The 24460-nt window shown below is 41.1% G+C and overlaps 1 protein-coding gene across 15 annotated transcripts in view; it reads right to left on the bottom strand.

Annotated features, from left to right (window-relative positions):
• The window catches only part of LOC144052449 (membrane-associated guanylate kinase, WW and PDZ domain-containing protein 1-like), a 118369-nt gene that overhangs the window by 21024 nt on the left and 72885 nt on the right, over positions 1–24460 (bottom strand). For 13 of the 15 annotated variants that reach the window (XM_077566642.1, XM_077566522.1, XM_077566539.1 and 10 more), the window contains 4 exons: positions 13078–13112; positions 9168–9423; positions 3875–3966; positions 1055–1250 (listed from right to left, as the gene is read on the bottom strand). In XM_077566642.1, the coding sequence (XP_077422768.1) occupies positions 1055–1250; positions 3875–3966; positions 9168–9423; positions 13078–13112 (579 nt within the window). The remainder of the gene's footprint in view (positions 1–1054; positions 1251–3874; positions 3967–9167; positions 9424–13077; positions 13113–24460) is intronic. The other 2 variants (XM_077566531.1, XM_077566573.1) reach the window with 1 other exon arrangement.

The raw sequence follows: 24460 nt of genomic DNA, 5'->3' as shown, positions 1-24460 counted from the left end.
TGAAATCTTAAGTAAGACATCATTTCTTAAATTAACCTAAATTTACGGTTTACGGCAATTAGTTGAAATTAAATTACAATTTAATTATTGCAATAATAATTGTGGAGCAATCACAACATCAGCATAATGATTAAAAAAAAGATTATTAATACTCATTTTAAGTTGCTTGAGTTGTTTAAATTAATACATTTGTACCTTTTTTAAATTGTATTTTTTATTGAATTTAAAATTTTCATTAAATAATTAACGGATATAAAAAACAAGATAAAAATAAATATAAATGGAAATAGAAACAACATATTTACTGTATATATATATAATTTAATACATTTTGTTTCGTCCACAAGCAACTAGAATAATTATAGTGTTTCAAAGAATTGTATTTGTCTTAATATATTTTTTTAATGTTTAAACATTTTCTTGTTTTGTAACAAAAAATAAATGATCGTCCTAATCGTGATTTCAATTATTACCAAAAAATAATTGTGATTAACACTTTCTTCATAATCGAGCAGCCCCTACTTAATTTTGCTCTGAGAAGTTTTTTTTTTTACTTAAAATAAAATTGTCAGACAAGATCGTTCTGCCTACTGTAAGATACTTGTTACTTAATGATCTTATTGGATCAAGCAGTTTTGGCATTGAGTGTTAACAGACAGTTTTAAGTACTGTGAGGCTTAAAACAAACATTTTCCACAGATTTTGCACAATCTAGTAATAATATAAATAGAAAAAAATCAAGTATGAAAACAATTAGACAAAAGTGCAATAGAGCTTATTACTGTAAGCATTTTTTTCTTGTAAAAATCATCAGTTCGAAGTTCTAATTTCAAGTAATATTTACTAGGCTAATTTTTCCTCTTTACAGTCATCACACTGCAAAAAAATGACTTTTCAAATTGTTTGCCCAACAAGAAAAATCATCTTGAAGAACATTTGAAAATTGATCTGAAATTAAGGAAAATATCAACCTTTTTCTAAATAAAAATAAAAATCCTCATAACAAGCTGAAATAATGTCTGGTTATTAGCTAGCTGTTATCTGTAACGCGCACCTGGATATCCGGCGGTCTTGCGTCTGACCGTGAGGTTGACATGACCCTGTTTGGCTGCTTGCTGCATCAGCTGCACCACCAACTGATGAGACTTGCCCACCACCGCCGTGCCGTCCACGCAGATGAGCTCGTCGCCCGACCGCAGCCGTCCGTCCTCATCGGCTGCGCCGTACTTCACGATGTGGCCGATGTAGATCTGCGGCAATCCACAGCGGCGCTGCTTTAGCTTTAGCGCGCCATCTTTCAAATACACTAAGGATTCGAACATCAAGTCCTAAATAGAAAGGATTACTTTTGTATGACTTACACTTGGTCCCCGTAAGTGGAGTAGTAAGAAGCAATATCTTATAAGACATTCAACTGGAAGTTGGTGTGTTTGGATTTTCCTGCCATCCATCCTTCCATCCATCCTTCCTTCCACCCATCCATCCATCCATCCATCCATCCTTCCTTCCTTCCTTTCATCCATCCATCCTTTCTTCCTTCCATCCATCCATCCATCCATCCATCCATCATCCTTCCTTCCATCCATACTTTCTTCCATCCTTCTATCCATCCATCCATCGTTTGCTGAGATTACCCCCATCCATTCTTCCTTCCATCATCCATCCTTTCTTCCATCCTTCCTTCCATCCATCCTTCCTTCCTTTCATCCTTCCTTCCATCCATCCACCATCCATCCTTTCTTCCTTCCATCCATCCATCCTTCCTTCTATCCATCCATCCTTCCTTCCCTCCATCCATCATCCATCCTTTCTTTCTTCCATCCATCCTTTCTTCCTTCCATCCATCCTTCCTTCCATCCATCCATCCATCTATCATCCATCCTTTCTTCCTTCCATCCATTCTTCCTTCCATCCATCCTTCCTTCCTTCCACCCATCCTTACTTCCATCCATCCATCATCCATCCTTTCTTCCATCCATCCATCATCCATCCTTTCTTCCTTCCATCCATCCTTCCTTCCATCCATCCATTCTTCCTTCCATCCATCCATCCTTTCTTCCATCCTTCCATCCATCCATCCTTCCAGCAATCCATCCATCCTTCCTTCTATCATCCATCCTTCCTTCCATCCATTCTTCCTTCCATACATCCTTCCTTCCTTTCATCCATCCTTTCTTCCTTCCATCCATCCATCCTTTCTTCCATCCTTCCATCCATCCATCCATCCATCGTTTGCTGAGATTACCCCCATCCATTCTTCCTTCCATCCATCCATCCTTCCTTCCATCCATCCATCCTTCCTTCCATCCATCATCCTTCCTTCCATCCATCCTTTCTTCCATCCATCCATCCATCGTTTGCTGAGATTACCCCCCATCCATTCTTCCTTCCATCCATCCATCCTTTCTTCCATCCTTCCTTCCATCCATCCATCCATCCATCCTTTCTTCTATTCATCCTTCCTTCCATCCATCCTTCCTTCCTTTCATCCTTCCTTCCATCCATCCACCATCCATCCTTTCTTCCTTCCATCCATCCTTCCTTCCATCCATCCTTTCTTCCATCCTTCCATCCATCCATCCATTGTTTGCTGAGATTACCCCCCATCCATTCTTCCTTCCATCCATCCATCCTTTCTTCCATCCTTCCTTCCATCCATCCATCCATCCTTTCTTCTATTCATCCTTCCTTCCATCCATCCTTCCATCCTTCCATCCATCCATCCATCCTTTCTTCCTTCCTTCCATCCATCATCCATCCTTTCTTCCTTCCATCCATCCAGCCTTTCTTCCATCCTTCCTTCCTTTCATCCTTCCTTCCATCCATCATCCATCCTTTCTTCCTTCCTTCCATCCATCCATCCATCCTTTCTTCCATCCATCCTTCCATCATCCTTCCTTCCATTCATCATCCATCCTTTCTTCCTTCCTTCCATCCATCCATCCTTCCATCCATCCTTCCTTCCATCCATCCATCCTTCCTTCCATCCATTCTTCCTTCCATCCATCCATCCTTCCATCCATCCTTCCTTCCATCCATCCATCATCCATCCTTTCTTCCTTCCAACCTTCCTTCCATCCATCCATCCATCCTTCCTTCCATCCATCCATCAACCATCCTTTCTTCCTTCCATCCATCCAACATCCTTCCTTCCTTTCATCCTTCCTTCCATCCATCGTCCATCCTTTCTTCCTTCCTTCCATCCATCCATCCATCCTTTCTTCCATCCATCCTTCCATCATCCTTCCTTCCATTCATCATCCATCCTTTCTTCCTTCCTTCCATCCATCCTTCCATCCTTCCATCCATCCTTTCTTCCATCCATCCTTCCTTCCATCCATTCTTCCTTCCATCCATCCTTCCATCCATCCTTCCTTCCATCCATCATCCATCCTTTCTTCCATCCTTCCTTCCATCCATCCGTCATCCATCCTTTCTTCCTTCCATCCATCCATCCATCCATCCTTTCTTCCATCCTTCCTTCCATCCATCATCCATCCTTTTTTCCTTCCATCCATCCATCCTTTCTTTCATCCTTCCTTCCATCCATCCATCCATCATCCATCCTTTCTTCCTTCCATCCATCCTTCCTTCCTTCCATCCATCGTTTGCTGAGATTACCCCCCCCCCCACTACATCTACACTGTGCCACCCTTAGAGAAGTTTTTTTTTAATCCTCCCCCTTCTTCATGTTTTTTGGGCCCCATAGAAGACGACGCAGCAGGCTACCGTTCCGTATGAACCCCCCCGATTGGTCAATGCTTCTCTATGTTTCGAAGGTGTTGCGTCTGTTCCATTTTGTTGCACCTTGTGGTACAATGACAATAAAGCGATTGTTATTGTAATTCCGATTCAAAGGTAAAAGAATACTTACGGGCTCCCCGGGCTCGTTTCCACCAAGAATACGGAAACCGAAGCCTGTGTCCTTTCGCCAAAGGAAAATGTCCTGCTCCTGGCAATCTGGCACTGAAATGCAAAGGAAGAGCAATTGTGAAAATGACGGATCGGCTTCAGTCAGCTGCAATTGATGGCGTCTGACTCCTATTTTGTTTAATTAGCGCACATCCACGCTCGTTTGTGCAATTATTGATCAACAAAGCATCTCTGCTTTGGACTGCGGGCGGGCGGGATGGACAGCTGCTCCTCGCCTCATTGAGCAAGCGCGGCTCCTTGCATGAAGACCTCAAATGGGGCTGCCTGAAAACTCACCGGCTGCGACCTTGTCACATTCGCAGATGGCCGTCACTCATAACAATTTCCTTACAATGACACATTTCCAGCCTCCACTGACCACATTTACACGCCGAGTGAGGGAATGGGGACTTCGGCATTCAGTGTCAGTCTGTTGGGTCTATAGCGGGACAAGTTCCTGTCGTCGGCATTGCAGCTGCGTCATGTTAGTGATTGCCGTTCGCCTCGTTCATTTTCGTACTCAGCGTTTTATTTAAATACTGCAGCTTGTTATTAACCTTCTGATCACTCTGTAGCATCAAAGTTCAGTAAGTCCAACAGCTTGGCCTTAAAACTCTCCAGAAGCTGTTGTTCAAATAGTTACTAATAGAAAGCTAGGCATTGTCAATGGTAAAATCATACCGAGCCCCCAGTTGTTCCTGATGCTGCGTCATCAGTAGGTGAATGAGTAGTCCAAAGAAAAGTGCTTTGAGGGCCTTGTAAGGTGGAAAATAAGTCAAGTATCATTTACCAAAACTAGGCATGGGCCAATATTAGATTATGACAGTATGGTAGCCATGAGCAAAAAAGTTGTGGGATCCCAGTTCCAAATTGCCGCTTTATAATCACTTTTTTCAAATATTTAGCCTAGAGGGGTTAAAACTGCATATTTAGTGTAGAAGAAATGAATTTGTGATTTAGTTCTGCTTAGTAAGTCACCATGTCCTATCACTGGTGAGCTATTTTTACAACAGACCTGTGGGCTATTAATGTTGTCCTTGGGGCTAACTAGTACCAGCTGTAGTAAATGAGCCACTTCTTTGAAGTCATCTGCCTTCAATTTTTGGGAAAAGAGGCCGGCTTATTTACTCAACTCTGCAAGCAGTCAATCATTCAGGGTTGTGGAGTCTGGGTTCAGAAGGTAAAAACCCTGAAACAGTTTGACTTAAGCCACTTCTACTGACCAGGTGGAGACGAGCTTGTTTACCTGCCAGTTGAGTAGAAGCACCTGTAGCTGGCAGGGTTTTTACTTTCTGGACCTGGATTCTCCAACCCCGGCAGTTATGAAGGTTGACATTTTAAGACCATGGTTAACTTTCAATCAGCACATGCCTAAACACAATCAGACTCTAGTCCTGTGGTTCTTAACTCTTTGACTGCCAAAAACGTTTAGTAAAATCCTACGGAGGAGTCCCAAAGACGTTAAAATACGTTTGTTTCAAAACAGAGGTGAAACTAACCATTTTCTATTGTTGATTACTCAAAAACGGAATAAGGTAGAAACAAACTTTTTTTTTCTGATGAAAGATGAGAGTCCAATCTTTCATTTGGTAGTATGTGTGTTTCCATAGTCCAAACACATAATTTTCTATGGACCTTGAAAGATCAGTCAAAATGCTTAAAATCGGCTGGCACTGGGGACAACCCGTTTCTGAAAACGTCTGGCAGTCAAAGAGTTAACCGGGGGTTCGGTGAGTCAGTCTCAGGGGTTCGGTCAAGTCACACACCCGACTCAAGTGAGTCATGATGATACGCCCCGCTTGGCCATCATTGGCCATGCGGGGGCGTATCATGTGCTGTCCACAATTTGCTGCGCTCAGGGTCGACGTGTGACTGTGTTTCTTTATTATTGCAAATAATCCCTTCATGCTACTTTTGTCGATCAAACAAAGAAAGTGGTCGGACTAATCTGCAATATGAGTTTACATGTATAGCGGAACATACGGTGTTCCACAGGGATCAATTCTGGGGCCTCGGTTGTTGTCATATCTGCTGCCACTTTGTTCCATCTTAAGAAAACAGCGGTAGTTGTTTTAACTCTTTGACTGCCAAAAACGTTAAATAACGTTTAGTAAAATCCTAGGGAGGAGTGCCAAAGACGTTAAAAGACGTTTGTTTCAAAACAGAGGTGAAACTAACCATTTTCTATTGTTGATTACTGAAAAACAGAATAAGGTAGAAACAAACTTTTTTTTTCTGATGAAAGATGAGAGTCCAATCTTTCATTTGGTAGTATGTGTGTTTCCATAGTCCAAACACATCATTTTCTGTGGACCTTGAAAGATCAGTCAAAAATGCTTAAATCGGCTGGCACCCACGGCATCCCTTTTCTGAAAACGTCTGGCAGTCAAAGAGTTAAAGTGCTTTGTAAATATAAAGTTGAGTGAAGTGAACGGCCTAACTGCATGATTTTCAATTCTGCTCCAGCACAACTCGCTATCGAGCAAAAGGAAAGGAAGACTTCCTTAAGATGCGTGCAGGCGGCGAATACAAGAACACAACGCTTTCTGAATTCAAAGTGAAGAGAGCCAGATTACATCTAAAGGATACTCTCTCTGCTTATTTTGTTCAAAACTGAACCCTGTACATACATTATGTCTTGAATTTAAAGAAAAAAATAATTCAATAAAGAAAGATTTGTTGAATGTGCATCGGAAAGCAGTGGGGTTCAGGGTCTCGAACAAAATGAAGATCAACAGTCTAGTCTTAAAGTGGAAGTCAACCTTAAACATTTCTTGACAATAATATATGTCAGTTATATGTGACCTCACTAGCTGAAACATGACATTCAGATTGATATTACATTTTTGGAATAAGAGTTATGCAGCATCATTTTTTATCAATATCAAAAGGCAGCCATTTTGCCACTTGCCATAGAGTGAAAATGAGATCATAGTTGCTCAGGGCTCAGGTAGCAACCAATCACAGCTCAGCTTCAGAAAACGGGTGAGCTGTGATTGGCCGTTGCCTGAGCCCTCAGCAACTATGATGTCGTCTTCAGTCGACAGCAAGTCAGAATCATAATCGAGTTTTATTGCCATGTAAAAGTGAATCGATTTTACATTACTAGGAATTTGTCTCGATGACTGGTGCAGACATGAGACATCAAAATGACACAACACAAATATTAAAGTAAAAGATTAAAAAATAAAAATAAAAACATGGCAAAATGGCCGCCCCCCTGAGATTGATAAAAACCCTAATATGCATAATGTCTCCCAAGCAACAACAACAGCAAATCAATTTGTGTCTTTTGTTTGTCTTTTGCTTTTGAATGCAGTTGTGCTCCCTCCAAAGTATCCAACTTTTTTTCAGTTAACGCACAGACATCATTCTCACTATTTTTACCATCTACATTAATTTTCCACTCAATTTTTGGAGGGAAATTCTCGCACTTCTTGAGTTTCTGTCTGAACGATGCACACACAGACAGAATTAGGCCTCTTTGACAATCTTTTTGTCTCGTTCTTGTTTCGGCGCGTTTCTCATCCTCCCCGCACGACTGTGGATCTCCTCCAGGGGTTATCAAACACATCGACTAATCAGCCGCAGCTTTCTGGGCCCAGTTAATATTTAATCAGCAGCAGTCCTAGATTCCACAGGCAGCCATGATTATGAACCAGCGCCGCACCACACAACAGAGAGCTCACGTTCGAAAGGCGACGAGCGCGAGCGACGAGATCCCGCAGACGACACACCTGCGACGGATGAGGTGCTGAGTGCATAATCCATCACGTCGAATGGATGCGGATTGTGGCCTGCTAATTACAGAACGAACAAGAATAAAAAACGGCCTTTGACTGTGGCTCGTCAATCCCAAGATTGACTTCAAACTCTTGCATGCTGCATACAAGATAAGTTGCACCAATTACACAAAGATGATTTTTTTTCCGAGTACCAAAGATATTTGAATGCCTTCACGGGAAATTTTAGGCTGATGGGCATACGTTACTTGGCTGCAGATTTTGAGATATCAATAGTTTTGATAATTTACTCATTCACTTCCAGCAGCCATTTTCACTGAAGCAACCCCCTTCGCTCTCGGCTGTTTTACTGGATTTTGACTGATTTTGCAAGGCTCACAGAATATTCTGCTCTATTGCTATAAAAACATGGAACCTACCCAAAGAAAATATTAGAGTTTCTTCATTCATCAGGAAGAAAAAGTATATTTCTATCTGTTTCAGTTTTGCAGCATTTAGCATTAGAAGATAGCTAAGTTGCATCATTATTCACAAACCTGTTAAAAACACTGGGGGGGGGGGGGGGCTTTTGCAACATGACCCAGGTTGATCTCTTATACTCTGCTGCCACCTGCTAGCCGTTTTTGTAATAACAATTTCTTCAAGCGTTCTCTGCAGTTGAGAGGCTGCATCAAAGCCTACGCTCGAGCATAAAAAAAAAAAACATAAAAACCTTAAGAATACGTCTTTGGCACAAACAAAATTTAAAAGAGAACATATTTTTACGTTTTTTGAGGCAATTGAGTTCATGTGCTTTGACAGTTTATGAAATGCACTTTTGATTGTTCCTAGTAGTGCTTTGATGCCAGCCGTTGCTAATATAGCCTCATTTTCTAAATTTTTGCTTGATTTTCATTTTTAGTTTTGCAATTCATTTTCCTTTTGTGTCATGCCTTTGCAAAATGTGTGTATTCTTTTCCTGGTATGCTGAACTTTGTTGCTGTGAAACGTGGACATCACTGATGAGCAGAGATGGGAAGTACAAATACTTTGCACTTGAGTAGTTTTTCCCAGTACTTTTTTGAATACTTATTTTTTAGACTTCGTTTATCCATTACATTTTAATGAGTATCTGTACTTTTTACTCGATACATTTTCAAAACAAGGATGTTACTTTTGTTTTTAAATACTTAACCTTTTGAAGAAAGAGCAGCGTCAATGTCTCCTGGCTCCGCCAATCATGTGAAGCGTTTCACCCGCTCCCCTACATCCCAGCTTGTGATTGGCTATCGCATGACGTGCAATTGGTTAGATTAGAACAACCAAGAAATATGAGGGCAATGCACCACAACAGCTAAACTAAAATAAGCTAAGAAAAGCTCCCTCTTCAGGTCAGAAGCTGCATCAAAGCCTTCTGTATGCTCTAGCATTTAACACCCCAAAAAAAAACAATATAAAAAACGTATAAATACGTTTTTGGGACCATGGCAATACTGCAAGTAGTCAAAAATCTTGACACTCAGCGCTACTCACGTCTGCTCTCGTACATGCTCCTTGACTGCGCCCAGATCTTAAAGGGGTCCGGTTTCTTCTGGAGGGTGAGGGTGCCATCCGCGGGGTCGTGAGGGGGCAAGCCCGGCAGCGGATGGCAGGGGGCGGCGGGAGCGGGCACCGCAGCATCACCGAGCATCGCAGACGGCGGGTGGCTGGGCGAGTCCGTGTGGGCGCTGCGATGGCTGCAAACGCTGTGCTGGGAGCTGCCCTGGCTATCCTTCCTCTCTAGCTGCTGCTGAATTCGAGAGGCGCACACAGAGAGAAACAGAGGTAGGCATTTTGTGCTCCAAAAAAAGAAAAAAAAAAAGCAGAAGATGGGGGCAGAGGGCAAAGTGATAAGTGCGTCAGTTTCAGAGCGGGGATCCAGCAGTGGTGAAATTCAAGGTTGACTCTTTTGTGGCGTCAGCATTAAGCATCTCACACTCGCAATGTTTGCAATAAAAGAGACTTGGTTGCCATGGTTGCAAGACAAAAAGATGACGTTGTGATGTGGAAGAGCTATTTTCTAGTTCGCGTTTGACTGCAAAATCAAGGTTGGTCTCATTGGAAAAGCTTAATTGCAAGAAATCGAAAAGAAGTAAAAATGACATCTCTCAAGCTTCTTGGGACTGAAATCATGAAAATGTATGTAAAAGGTTTTCTTTCAAATCCAAGTGCAAAATCACCATAGAAGATGGTCCCAGTCACTCACATTTAAACAAACTGAAAGAAAAACTTCAAAAAACACTTAAAACAAAAAAGGACAATGATTAAGACAATCAGTCTAAAACAGGGTTCAGCAACTTTGGTCCTCGAGGTCCGCAGGTTTGAGATGTTTCCGCCTACCAACACACCTGATGCTAAAGGTCAGGATCGTTATCAGGCATGCTGACGAGCTGATTATATGAATCAGGTGTGCTAGTGGGTGGAAACATCTAAAAACATCTCAAACCTGCAGGACTCCGGACCTCGAGGACCAGAATTGGTGAACCCTGGTCTGAACTGTGCCAAAGTACTGCCTGTAAAAAAAAAGAGTAGCTTTTAAAACGGGATTAAAAAATTTGCATTGAAATGAAAATCTTGATGCCAGAAAATAATTGACTTTAATAAGCAGCTTTTTCAATAAATCTTATAATTTAACAACAGGACAAACTTTTATTGTTTTCATTTTTAATATTCTCATTGCTTCTTCTGTTTGGCTGAGAAATCATAATTTTGATATTTCTAATAGCCTGACATTAATAGCTAGCGTTTAAATCCTTTAAATTAATTGTCTAATTAGCGACTGGCGAGAACAGATATCAGGACGATAGCAGGACTTATTTCAAGGTATCGGTACATGCGACGATGGTCGATTGTAATCACGGCCGTCCTCGTGTGGACGTTTTACAATCAGGAACTAGAAATTAGAAATACAAAGAATAATAAGGAAAACTGCATATGATTTTCTTTAAAATTATCTGCCATTTTTTTAGGGAAATTGTTAGCATCAAAAGTATTAGTGGTATCGGTACTTGGTATCGGTATCAGTGACTACAGTACTCAAGAGTTGATGACTTGTCTTTTACGAAAGCATTTCTTGACCGGTTTGCCTTGGAATGAATTTTTAGCAGTCTAACTGTGTAATGCTGCCACAAATGAAAAAAAAAACATTTGTGTTACGACATAACATTCAATAACCAATTAACATATGAATTGTTTGAAAAACATTGGCACGTTCTCCCATGTGCAGAAACACACGCTGCACACGCTGCTTGTTAATGAAAACAAGGCCCGAAAGTGTTTTTGTTTGCGGCTCGATGGCTTGAGCCAGCAGAGCCGCCCTCGCCGTTTATCCGGAGCATCTCTTTCGATCCGAAGTGCAACGGTTGTCGTGTGGCGACGCGCAGCCTGACGTTTCTCTGGCAGAACAACATAAGGGAGGAGTGAGTTGCAACCCTTCCTCTATGGAAAAGTAATCCAAGTGACAGCCAGGCAATGCCAGTGGCGCCCTCTCGACATCTGGATCATGTGACCACAGTAGGTGACAGCCATTGAAAAATAATCCTAATCCAAAAATCTGTGGGGGAGGATTTTTAATTCCAGAAAAAAAGAGGGATGAGATGATTTTGCTTCCATTAAAGTGTAGGACTCGAACCTATTGCTGACCTTACGTGTGCAGAGGAAACAGCATTGTTTTTCTTGGGGTTTTTTAGGGTGACAATAATTTCTTTCCCTCATCTTTTTATTAGATTAGATTTGATTTGTTTGCTGCAAAAACAGTCTGTCTTTCATTGTTATCCTCTTTGTTGCTCTCTCATTCAATCGTCATTGCCACCTTCTCTAGGGTTAAAGGTTAAAGTACCACTGATTGTCACGCCCACCTAAGTGGGATGAAATTCATCATCCGCATTTGACCCATCCCCTGAGGGAGCGGTGAGCAGCAGCAGGCCCGAGTTGGCCAAACTCTCTCTCTATATGGCTCTGCTGGGGTTTACATCCACCAATATTTATTTCATATTTATTCAAATTTTCAAGAAATGGGAAAATAAAACTGAATGGAAACGCTAGAAATTCAAAAAAGGGCCCAAAATTTGAAAAAAGTTATTACTCTTAGAAGGGGTAGATTTTGAAGCGTATCGAAAAAAAGGAAAATGCGAATTTTGGCGATGGAAAATTGTTTTGCGAATAAACGCTGACCAGACCGATACGCGTCACACGCTTTGACCGGATATGACGTCACACGTACGTTTGTGGTCCCATAGCAATGTCGGACGATAAAGTAAGGTATTTTTTGGGGGGGGGGGGGGGCGGGTGAGAAAACAGAAATATTTTTGGAATTAATTAAAGAAGCAAATATGAATGCAATTTTAGACGGAAAACAGCAAAGAAACGTTACGGTTGGTTTATCAAGAATTACAAAAGCAAACTCATACGACGTCATCGCTTCCTGGTTTTCTTCTTCTTTTAAATGACTGGTAGGTCACATCTCTATGGTGTACAGATGGAACAGATGGAAACGGGCATAAGTCGCATTACCGTTTTGCGCATTTTTAGTAAATTAGCTTAAAAAATTCAAAACAAGCATCTTCCCCCCATGCTAACCTAATGCCCCCCCCCCCCCCCCCTTCCCGGTTACACAGTAAATTCTGTAACTGTAAATTTGACTCTAGAGTGGGACCAAATTACACTTGGAAGAGAGTAAAATACAGAATTTGAAGGGGAAAAAAAGTCACTCAAGGGTTGAGGAACGGACTCATGATCTTCAGCTTGGGAGGCAGCCAATCTACTCCCTGAGCCACACATCTCCTGCTGTGCGTTAGTATTTGTCTCGTGTCAGCTGGAATCTTCCTAACTCCAAGAAGAAGAAAAAAACGTTTGGTCTCCTCTTGGAGAAAAGCAAACAGTAGGAGGGGCATAGCTCGCGTGGTTAGTGTGGCAGTCTCCCAAACTGAAGGTCGTGAGTTAATTCCTCATTCCTTGACTTTTATTTTTTTCTAATTCTTTATCTTACTCTGTTTTAAGTGTAAATATGACTCTAAAAGTGAGTCTATTTGGTCCCACTCTAAAAAAAAAAAAAAAAAAGAGTCAAATTTACAGTGACGCCAACACTGGCTTTGGGTGTTCCTTTCTCTTAGCATCACGCCTCCAATCCTCCCTCAGTGGGGGCCGACAGCTGGCCACTAGTCAAACAAGGCTTTGCTTAAATGGTGGTCGGACGGCAGCATGGCCACAGTGAAGAGTTGCGGGCAGAATACAGCAGAAGGGGGGGGGGGGGGGAAGGAAAGAAGTGGCTGAGAAAGAACAAGTGACGATGAGCAGTGGTGACAGGACAAAGAAAGACACAAGTAGTTTGATGTCTTCTCATATCTTTGCGTCTCAAAATAGAACACGCACACACCACGCGCACACACTGATTTGCAATACTCACCACCAGCTTTGGACTCCTCTTGGCAGGCACGACTCCTGCAAAGCAGCGGCAGAGAGATAAAGAAATCATTAATGACCTCTGCACTCCGACACTATTGATGAGAAACTCCAAACAAACGGACACAATTCCTCCCGCAGCTCGCCAGTTCTCTCATTCCTTTTCCGGACGGCTCTGCCTGAGCAACAGCGAGCTCCTCGCCGATCTAAGTGATCTCCTCCCCCCCCCCCCCTCCCCCCCCTCCCCCCCTCCCCTCCACCCCCCGTGCCGACTCCCGCTCCACTCAGCGCTCGCTCTCGGGCTCGCTATTCGCAGAGGAGCTTCCTGCGTTTGACAGGCTGACTGACAGCGGAGCGGCAGCGGCTCAGGTCGGCCATTCTCGGACACAGGTCTCCCACGTGAGCTCAAAGCAGAGACCGCCCACCCCGAGCGACCCCCCCCCCCCCCCCCCCCCCCCCCCCACCCCCCCCCCCCCCCCCCCAAGACCGCTCACTCGACGATACAAGTCTCAGCAGCTTGACTTTGATATGAAAAGCCGCAGCTTCACTCGAGCGCATCGCCCATTCCGCTTCAGAAGCCGGTCTGCTTCGGGTCGAGCCCCCCCCCCCCCCATCGCCCCCTTTTCTCATAAACACAGAAGATCAATCTCATTTGTGCTAATGAAATATTCATACTCTCGGCAGTTATCAGGGGAGAATGTTGGGATGAAGCCACGTTCCCGCTTCTTCCTGTTCGCACCAAACACACTTCAGCAAAACAAGCACTTTGATTCATCGACATTTGCCGTGAACGCTGACTGACTCTATCTTCTCTGTACTAAGATTTTTTTTCCTCTTCTTTCTGCCTGCTGCTGCTGCTGCTACCTAATACAGCAGCGTGCGCATGTGTGACAAAAATAGACAAATGAATGCATGAACGACACAGAAGGGAATTCATTTTTCACTCCAACATACCACTTAAAAATCTTACAGCATTTTGTCACTATTCCTCTTCTCCATTTCTTTTATATTACCAATGTACAGTAAAATGTCAAAATAAATAAAGGGAAAATCAACCGACTGCCAAAAACGTTAAATAACGTTTAGTAAAATCCTATGGAGGAGTGCCAAAGACGTTAAAAGACGTTTGTTTCAAAACAGAGGTGAAACTAACCATTTTCTATTGTTGATTACTGAAAAACGGAATAAGGTAGAAACAAACTTTTTTTTTCTGATGAAAGATGAGAGTCCAATCTTTCATTTGGTAGTATGTGTGTTTCCATAGTTCAAACACATAATTTTTTGTGGACCTTGAAAGATCAGTCAAAATGCTTAAATCAGCTGGCACCCACGGCATCCCTTTTCTGAAAACGTCTGGCAGTCAAAGAGTTAAACATTTCTTGACAATATTATGTTATATGCGACCACACTCGTCTAAAGATAACATTCTGATTAACTCATTCACTCGCAGCCATTTTCACTGAAGCAACCCCCTTCGCTCCTGGCTGTTTTACTGGATTTTGACCTGATTTTGCCGGGCCCACAAAATATTGCATTCTATTGCTATTAAAACATGGACCCTCCCAAAAGAAAGATTGGGGCGAAATTTTTTTTTATATTTCTATCTGTTTCCATTTTGCAGCCATTAGCGAATATAGCTAAGTTTCATCAATATTCACATTCCTGGTGAAAACAGTGTCAAAAAGAGCTTGTTGCAACATGGCCCTGGCTGATCTCTTATACTCTACTGCCACCTGCTGGCCGCTTACTACTATTGCTTTAAACCGCCTCTTCATGTTAAATACGGCATCAAAGCCTTCTGTATGCGCTTGCATAAAAAAAACACTCCCAAACATTTAAAGTAAAGGACAAAGTATATAAAAACAACAACATATTTACACATTTTTGGGTTTGAATCAATTTTAATATTACATTTGTGGAATATGAGTTATGCAGAAAAATTTAGTTGTTTTTATCCATCTCAGGGGGCGGCCATTTTGTTACTCAGGGCTCAGGCAACAACCATGATTTTGCTGCTTAACTCATATTCCACTAACACAATATTAACCAGAATACTTTTTTTTTGGGGGGGGGGGGGGGTTGACTTCCCCTTTAACAAAAGAGTAGGCTATTTGTTGAAAATTCACCATGCTATGCAAAGTTCTTTGTTCAATCAAATGAAGCAACAAATATATAAATTGTCTATAAGTTATAAAAATATAATTGTTTATGCAGCTGACTGTTCCACTCGTAATTAGCGGCAGACAGCAGACTCATCTGGTGTGTTCTTCTGCTACCTTTGTTCAAATGAAGGTTAATTTTTGAATTTGTAGGATGACAGATTCGTTTATAAAAGTATTGATTTACTCCACTAAAGGCCATACAATATTTTATATTTTAAGCACTAGATGTGTGGCGCATTAATATGGCTTTGTGGCTACAAGATCCGGCTTAAAAAAAGCACATTAAGTCAAGTATTTAAATGTGACCGTCTGTTTGAACAATTCACCTCAAAGTTATTCACCTTTGAACATATGAACATACCATAACAATAGAAAACATGTATTGATATGTAAAAACGTTATGCACTAAATTTGCCATAACAAAATGGCGGAAAGATTATTATTTATTTTTTTTTTTTTTTACAGTATATGCAAATCCTTACATGCACAGAGAAATCGACCAGAAACGCGCATGCATTCATCCATTAAGCTCTTACTGCTGCAATAGCAAAAAAAAAAAAAAAAAATCATTAAATGTTAAAACTCTCTGTTGCTGCAAAAGCCATCTCCCTACATGATTCATAATTCATCCTTGCTATTTCCCCTCTCTGACTTCCTCGCTCACTCGCATCGGATTATGGGATGCTAGCTAGCAAGAGAGCGGCGCTGCTGACAAAGTGTGCAGGCTTGGAATCTACGTATTAGAAGCTCACATTTCAATGACAGGTGACCCCAGGTGCAGAGGTCAACAAAAACATGCCACTCAAAGTCTTCACATGAAAATCAAGGTCACCAAAATTAGGACCAGGAACTGAATTGTAACTCCAGCCGTACGGCGTATTGAAAAACAGAACAATGAACATGAGGAAAGACTCAAAAATGGCTTTGCCAACATGCAACATCCGCAGCATCTCAAAATGACATTAAATGCATCATTGGGAGTCAATGAAACATTTATGAGAGCAGCATGTTCGTGCACACACGCAGATCTGATGAAGCATCTAGAAATGCACGCGTGCAACTTCACACACGCTTTGTGTTATATTCGAATGTCGATGGAGAAGTTGCACAAAGTTCAGGGCGAAATGCTCCTATGTGCGAAAGAGGACAGAGGCACGCCCCCGTGCAATTTGAGGCCTTCCGTAAACGTCAAAGTCGCTCATTTATGCACCTTCATATTCTCCCGTCGACTTAACCCATTTTGCCCAGTAGCGCATTACCGTGCTTTTACCACTAGGAGCGCTCTTCTACCTTTAAACCTGGGAAAGCGGATACATCATTTTTGTTTTGTTTTGACAAAGTCTCGGTCTCTTAGCCGACGAAATGCATCAGAATGCACACAAGAGGTTGACGTGGGCCTCGTAGTCTTGGAATTCTATTCGCGCGTTCATGGCTGATGCAAATTTGCGCGAGTTAGGAAATAATTGACGGCGATTGACGACGGCGCGGAAGGACTTCCAACTAGTGTAACCGCTTGACAGTGACATACTGCTAAGAAATATGTTTGTAGACAATAAAGGGGTTTCCATCCACCCGTTTTCATTCGAATTTTCAAGAAATGCGAAAATAAAACTGAATGGAAACCCTAGAAATTCAAAAAAAAGTTTTTACACTTGGTGGGGTAGATTTTTTGAAGCGTATCGAAAAAAGCCAAATGCTAACTTTGGCTATGGAAAAAAGGTTTAGCAAATAACCGCTGGCAAGACCGGATATACGTCGCACGTTTTGACCGAATTTTACGTCACACGTACGTTTGCGGTCACAAAGCAATGTCGGACGATGAAGTAAGGTACGTTTGGGGGGACGAGCAAACATAAATCTTTTGGGAATTGATTAAAGAAGCAAATATTAATTATATTTTAGATGGAAAACAGCAAAGAAACGCTACGGTTGATCAAGAATTGCAAACTCATTTGACGTCATCGCACGGTGCAGTCGCTTCCTGGTCTTCTTCTTCTTCTTTTAAATGACTGGTGGATCACATCTCTATGCTGTATAGCGCCACCTACAGCGGCGGAGTCATTGACAATATTGTTGAATTTCCAGGAAAACTTCAAGTTTTCGTGGGTTTTAGAGGCATGTTTTGTCAGGCGCTTTAGGCCTTAATGGTTTTAGTACTATTCCTCTTGAACATTTCGGCTGTAATAAGTCAAGCGCCCAGTGGAAGGGGAAATATCATATCACATTTCAAGTTTGAGTGCAGTTCCGCTCCACCAGTGGTTCCTAACCTGGTTAGAGGTACTGAAATCCACCAAGTTTGCTACAAAATGAGAGAAAGTTTACTGATGAACTAAATCAAGAGTGAGAGTAGCTTTTTCATGGAATCTGTCTCTCTTCACCTTGAATTCATAAAGTGTGTTCAGGTATTTCCCACCTTAAGGAAGTGTGCCTTTAGTTTTGTGAGCTAGCGAGTCGTGTTGGATTGCAAATCACGCATTTAGGACGCTGACTCACATCACTTAGCTCTATTTTTATACAGCACTTTAAATCAACTACCACTGTTTTCTTAAGATGAAACCGAGGGGCAGCAAACACAATGAAAACGACAGAGGCCCCAGAATTGAACCCTGTGGAACACCAAACATTCCATTATACATGTCAATTCATACTGTACATATTCGTCCGACCACTTTCTTCAAAAAAAATTTTTTTTTAAGTAAGTCGACTAGTGAGTGGATCAAATTCCCTGCAGCACAGATCGGCCAATCAATGAAGCGCGATCACTTGCAGCCAATCAACAAAACAAATCAGTTGAACCTTTGAGACCGACTCACAGAACCCCTGGGGTTCAATTGAACCCAGGTTACGAACCACTGCACTACACACACTAATAATATTAAGATAAAAAAATAAATACAAATAATGATATTAAGATAAAAAAATAAATACAAATAATAATATTAAGATAAAAAAATAAATACAAATAATAATATTAAAATAAAAAAGAGACTTTAATACATTTAATAGCTTTCCGGAAATTGCCTGTCATAAAGTTTTTTTTTTTTTTTTTGTCTTTTACCACAGTTTTGTTCAGTTTCTTACTGTTGCTTATGATTTTGATAATTTAATGTAGAGCAGGGTCCCAAACCACCGCGAATGGCTGCACAGAGAGACCGAACAAAACATATTTTTTTACTTTAATTTAACTTTAATTTGATTTAACTTGAATGTGAAGCACCTTAACTGGTGAAAGCACGCTTTACACGTAAATAAAATAAAATTTACTATGTACAGTAAATGAAAAGTTATGTTACAGGTATGTAAAAAAAAAAAAAGGTAATAATGTTAAATGTAGGGATGTAAACCTGCAGGCTCCCAGCATTGACTTCCTGCACTTGTGCATGTTGCAAGTGTGCTCATCATGATTCAAATGACGAGGGAAAATACAGTGAATAAATTGAAGGTGAGCGCAAGTAGCACGCGTGGCTGTGAAGCAGGACGGCGCAGCCCGGCGGGAAATTGCAAAGAAGCCAAATTACAAATTCATTTGAGGAATGGAGGCAGAAGCAAATACACGCCATTTGCATTTCTGCAGCTGCAACCGCAGTCTCATTGGCGTACGTGTTTCATCTCACTGCGCGATAGAAATGTGGAGCTCGAAAGGCACGTTCAAGAAAACAGACACTATTTGTGTTTGCCATCATGCTTCGTTTGGTAGTAGCTCACTTCCTTCAAGCTGAAGCGGGGACGAGGCGGCCTTGGCTTAGCGTTCATCATGACTAATGTTCTCTTTTGTTGAGACAAACCTGCTAACATTTGTCCTTGCGCCATTAAAGTTGCCCTAAAAGAGCGTCGCCCTCTCGCTTTATCGCCACATTTCATCATCATCAGCCGCCGTCATCGCATTTCACTCCCCTCGCTCGTCATTTGCACGCTTCTGCATGCCGTCTCGTTTTCTCGGGGATTTTTTTCCGCGCCTCTCTCGGGGGACAGGTGCACTGTGCACCATTGTCATGGCAACTGTAGCGGGAAGACAAGATGGAGAACTCGTTGCTTGGCCTGCCCTCCTTTTTAAGGGGAAGGAATTGGTGTGTGAAAACATCACGGGTTGAATTTCAGAGCATTGCGCTTAGGTCACTATTGTAATATTTCATGATCCGATACACTGCACGGCGGGAGGGTTCTGCTGGTGAGAGGATACTTAACTCATTTAGTCATTTTCAGCAGTAAGAATTTAAGATTTTGTCTATAATTAATGTGACAACGTCATTATTATTCATGTACATTGAAAACCTTTAACTCGATAACGCCAACGACAAGACATTTTGAGCCCTCTATTTTATGAGCATAATATTTTTCACATTGCACGGATAATCCATTAGAGGGCAGTGTGACCCATCTGATGACTTTTCCAGTGACCTTGCAAGATCCCCTAAATTGAGAAAGGAAAGACACCTATACTTATAATTATATAATAATTTATAGTGGGAAATGTTCTTTTTGATTTTGGGATGTTTGATATGTCTGTTTATTATTATATTTCTGACAGTAAAAAATGTACAAATTTAAAGCATTGTGACTGGATGCATCAAATATGACACAAATCAAAAGTCATATGCGGAAATAAATTTTCATTTTTTGTTGTTGTTTGTTCAAAAGGACCAATAAATACTCGATTTACAAATAATCTGAATTTTCTCTCTTGTATTTCATGTTTCAGGCTTTATAGGGTTACAAACACATTTTGCCGCTTGCCGTCAACTGAAGATGACATCACACGTGCAAAGGGCTCAAGTAATGACCAATCATGGCTCAGTTTGCAAGAGTCACGTGACCGTGATTGGTCGTCGTCAGCTGAGCACCTGTGACGTCATTTTCAGTTGACAGGAAGCGGCAAAATGTTTTTAAAGGTATTCATTGGACATGAAAAATAATGAAGTTATTAAATTAGCTCTAGACCAAAATATTAACTTTTGACTGCTGAAAATGGCTAATCGAGTCAAGTATTTTTATTTCTGCAACCTTTTATCACGAGAAAGGACCTGAAAATCACTCCCACCATCCATATTTTTTTTTCCCCCCATTTGAATCATTCTGCATTCTGTCATGACGGGACATCTTGATGCAATCGCCATTGATGCAAAAACATCAATACAAGATGAGCTACTCTGACACGGTCAAAAAATAAGGTCACCTCTTTAGCAGTTGGCTTTGTTGCTTTTTGCTCAAGCATCATCAGCTTTTACACACACTCACACACACGCACGCACGCACACACGCACACACACACACACACACACACACTTGGAGAGCTTTTAAAGATCCGTTGAAGCCACTCTCACACATTTCTCACTGCCTCTGTCCAATACTTGAAACGTGATCCTCAGCCTTCTTATTTATTTCACCTCTGATCGGCCTTACCTCACCTCCTCGTAGCTCCTTTGCTGACGAGGAATGATCTTGTGCTACCAATCACATTTCTCACACCTAGAACCAAGATTTGTAAAGAATAGCTTCTTTTTTTTTTTTTTTTTTTTTTTGCATTTGCTCCCAAAAACATATAAAAACGTTCTATTTTAAATATTGCCATGTCCCAAAAAGTACTTACAGACGCTCCCCTACTTACGAACATTCGTGTTACGAACAACGGTACATACGAACATGTCTGCTGTAAGTTCGATTTTGTATGCGCGCCTTCTTCCGAGTACTGAAGTGCTTCTTTCCGCCGCTAATACCGACGCTTGGCGCTGTGAGAGCTCACCCAGCATTGGAGGCTCAGCAACGTGTCGAGGAGGAGGAAGAAGAAGAAACGCCTGTCGCTCATAGATAAAGCCATCGCACTCTTCCAGCAGCAAGACCCAAATATTGAACGTTGCACAAAGGTTGCAAATCAATTGAATGACGCCATACGGTGCTACCGCAGCATTTATGATGAAAAAAGAAGAAAACTGTGCAATCGTCGTTAGATCGCTTCTTTCGGCCAGTTTCTAGTAAATCCTCCAAGGAAGATACTCATCAACCCTCAACTTCTTCCTACATTGAAGTTACGGAGGAGGAAGTAACTTTTGAAGCCCATTCCAGCGACGACGAAGAACCTCTCATGATATAAAATCCTCCTCTTCCTCCTCTATCAAATCCTTAAGCATCGAGTACATCTTCCAAAAGTAAGTTAAACTTCATTTTATTTATCTTATTACGTACATGTACATACTGTGTGTGTCTCTCGCACATACGTAGTACAGTACTGTACGTATTCTCTTTAAACATAAATTATAATACAAAATATGGTACTGAAGCAACTTACGAACAAATTCACCTTCCGAACGATCGCTCGGAACGTAACTCGTTCGTAAGTTGGGGAGCGTCTGTATATCATTTTTTTTAATGTTTTTTTTATGCAAGAGCATACAGAAGGCTTTGATGCTGCTTAAAGCAATGGCAGTTATTAGAAAATCGGCCAGCGGGTGGCAGCAGAGTATACGAGATCAACCAGGGCCATGTTGCAAAAAGGCTCTTTGGCCAGTGTTTTTCAACAGATTTGTCCGTAACATAGGCTCAATAACCCATTTCAAATCCATTGCATTCTGTTAAAATGTCATTGCTTTGAGTGTTATAACTAGAAATAGGGCTGCTCGATTATGAAGAAAATAATAACCAATTCACTAGCAGTCATTTTGACTGAAGCAACCCCCTTCGCTTGTCGGCCGTTTTACTGGATTTTGACTGATTCTGCAAGAATATTGTGTTCTATTGCTATAAAAACATGGAACCTAACAAAAGGAAGATTAAAGTCTCTTCTTTCATCAGGAAAAAAGTATATATTTAATATATATATCTGTTTACGTTTTGCAGCAAGTTTCATTGATATTCACACTGCTGGTGAAAACAATGGCTTTCTGTATGCTATGCTCTAACATTAAAAAAACATTTTAAAAAATTGGTAATAATGGTAATATTTTAGATAGAACACATTTATACATTTTTGGGAGTAAATGAGTTCATCATGATTAATTTGGCAATAACTGAAATCACGATTAGGAGGACAATAATTTGTTTGTTTTTTGGTGCAAAACAAGAAAATATTTAAACATAAAAAAATTATAAGGCAAATACATTTCTTTGAAACATTGTAATTATGCAAGTTCCTTTTGGACCAAACAACATTTACTACATTAGTTATTTTAAAATAAATAAGTGCAAATGTTTACATTTAAACACTCAAAATTAGTAATAATCTTTTATGGCAATTTTGTAATTGTTGAAATTGTAATTGAATTTCGATGAATTGCATAGTCCTAGCTAGAAAAAATATAATAAAAAAAAAAAATGGGGGGTGGGGTCAATAAAAATATGAATCGCAAGCAGAACATTTGACTGTTTTACAATACTTTAAAATTTAGTATTTAGGAATGTATGAATATCGTTATCTTTGTCTTTTGTTGTAAAGTGATAATATGAAAAGAAAAAAATAAATGAGATCAACATGAAAAGTGCTAACAGTGGTTGATACAATGTCTTTTATTTATCATTCTTTTGAAGCCTTTTTCAAATTATTTTTTTTTCCGAACCTGCCTAACTGCTGCTTGTTGTGAAGTGAGTTGAGTTCACTGCCATCATACACCACCGCTCTTATCTCAAGTTCTTGCTCACAGGTCAAAGTGAATTCTTTTTAAAAAAAAAAATCAGCCAAGCGACAGCTTGTATGAGAATATCCTGAGTCAGGCAGCGTCTTTTGCATACAAATCAGGAAGTCATTTGAGCGTGAACGGCTTCATTTATCAACATTTGGAACACGCGAGCCACTTTTGGTGCGCTCCTGTCCCTCATCAGCTGGCCGCTCATCTGGAAAGGCAGGAATGACACTGAGATGATTCGCAGCATGGACCACTGACAGACTGAGACCCAGCTCGGAAAACAAACAAAAGTAGTATGTAATGACTTCATCTGGCTTCTCATTCCCTCCGTAGACTGACGTCAGAACATCACCTCACGCACACACAATAGGACCTGCAGGCCTGTAATGATGCTGACATTTAACACAATAAAGCCGTGTTATTGGAGCGGCGGCGCACAAGGTCAACTCATTAGAGGGCATAATTAATGTGGGGAGCTTACGCCAAACCTGACGGTAATTGGGATCCGGGTCGTGACGTTCAACAACGTCCGGTGGACACAACGGGGAAAGCGAGTCTGGATTGAAAACAGCATTTTCTGTGTGTGACTTTAGGGAGCTAGCGTGATTTTGTACAAAAAGATTTCATGCACGTAACCCTTTTTTATATGAATGGAATCGTCCACCAGAGTCAAAATGGCTGTCGTCTCCTCAGTGAACCACAATTCTGCTATCTAAAAAAACCCCGTCAGAATGCACTTACAGTACAAACATAAAAATCACACAAAAAAGTGATTAGTCATTCACTCCCAGCAGCCAAAAGAAAGATTAGAGTCTATAAAAGTATATTTCTATCTGCAATTAGCATATAGTTTATTCACAAATCTGTTTAAAACAGTGGGGAAAATAGCTTTTTTGCAACATGGCCCTGGTTGATCTCTCACACTCTGCTGCCACCTGCTGGCCGTTTTTTGTAATAACTACACCATTGCTTTAAGTGTCCTCTTCAGTTCAGAGGCTGCATCAAAGCCTTCTGTATGCTAAAGCATTTAAAAAAAACGTATAAATACGTCTTTGGGAGCAAATGAGTTAACGCCCAGAACTAGAGAGCATTGGAGCATCACTGCATGCATCACTTCTCCACGAGTCCCCGCCCTCCATTCATCCATGGTGTGTCATGCGCCAATCTCCCACTTCATCCCACATTCATGCATTCATGCATTCATCCAAGCCAATCGCCTCCTCACTCCTCCTTCCGAGCTGCCACATTGACGACTCATGCGCCTCCTAATTTTTCTTCTTCTGCTTCCTCACTCAACTTTTTCGTTGGAGTCATCCAGTTCACTCCTTCACCAGATAAAACATCCGTTGAAATGTGCTCAGTCATTCACCATTTCCTCCCGGAATACGGTGAACCCACACTACGTCACGGTTCCCCAATATTACAGATTTTTTAAGTGACGGCTGTGAAGGTGCCGTATACGTGATGCAAGTCCGGATTTAGAGTTGGGTGTCGTGAATGTAGGGATAGACCGATATTGGGCATTTTGACCAATATCGGTATCAGCCTCTTTTTAAAAAATAGCCGACAAAAGGTCAATCTAATACCATTTTAATCTCAGGGTACTATTTAT

The sequence above is a fragment of the Vanacampus margaritifer genome, chromosome 1 (assembly GCF_051991255.1).
Source record: "Vanacampus margaritifer isolate UIUO_Vmar chromosome 1, RoL_Vmar_1.0, whole genome shotgun sequence".
Lineage (NCBI taxonomy): Eukaryota > Metazoa > Chordata > Actinopteri > Syngnathiformes > Syngnathidae > Vanacampus > Vanacampus margaritifer.
Note: the sequence above shows the minus strand (reverse complement) of the source record. Positions and strands in the feature narration are given on the sequence as shown.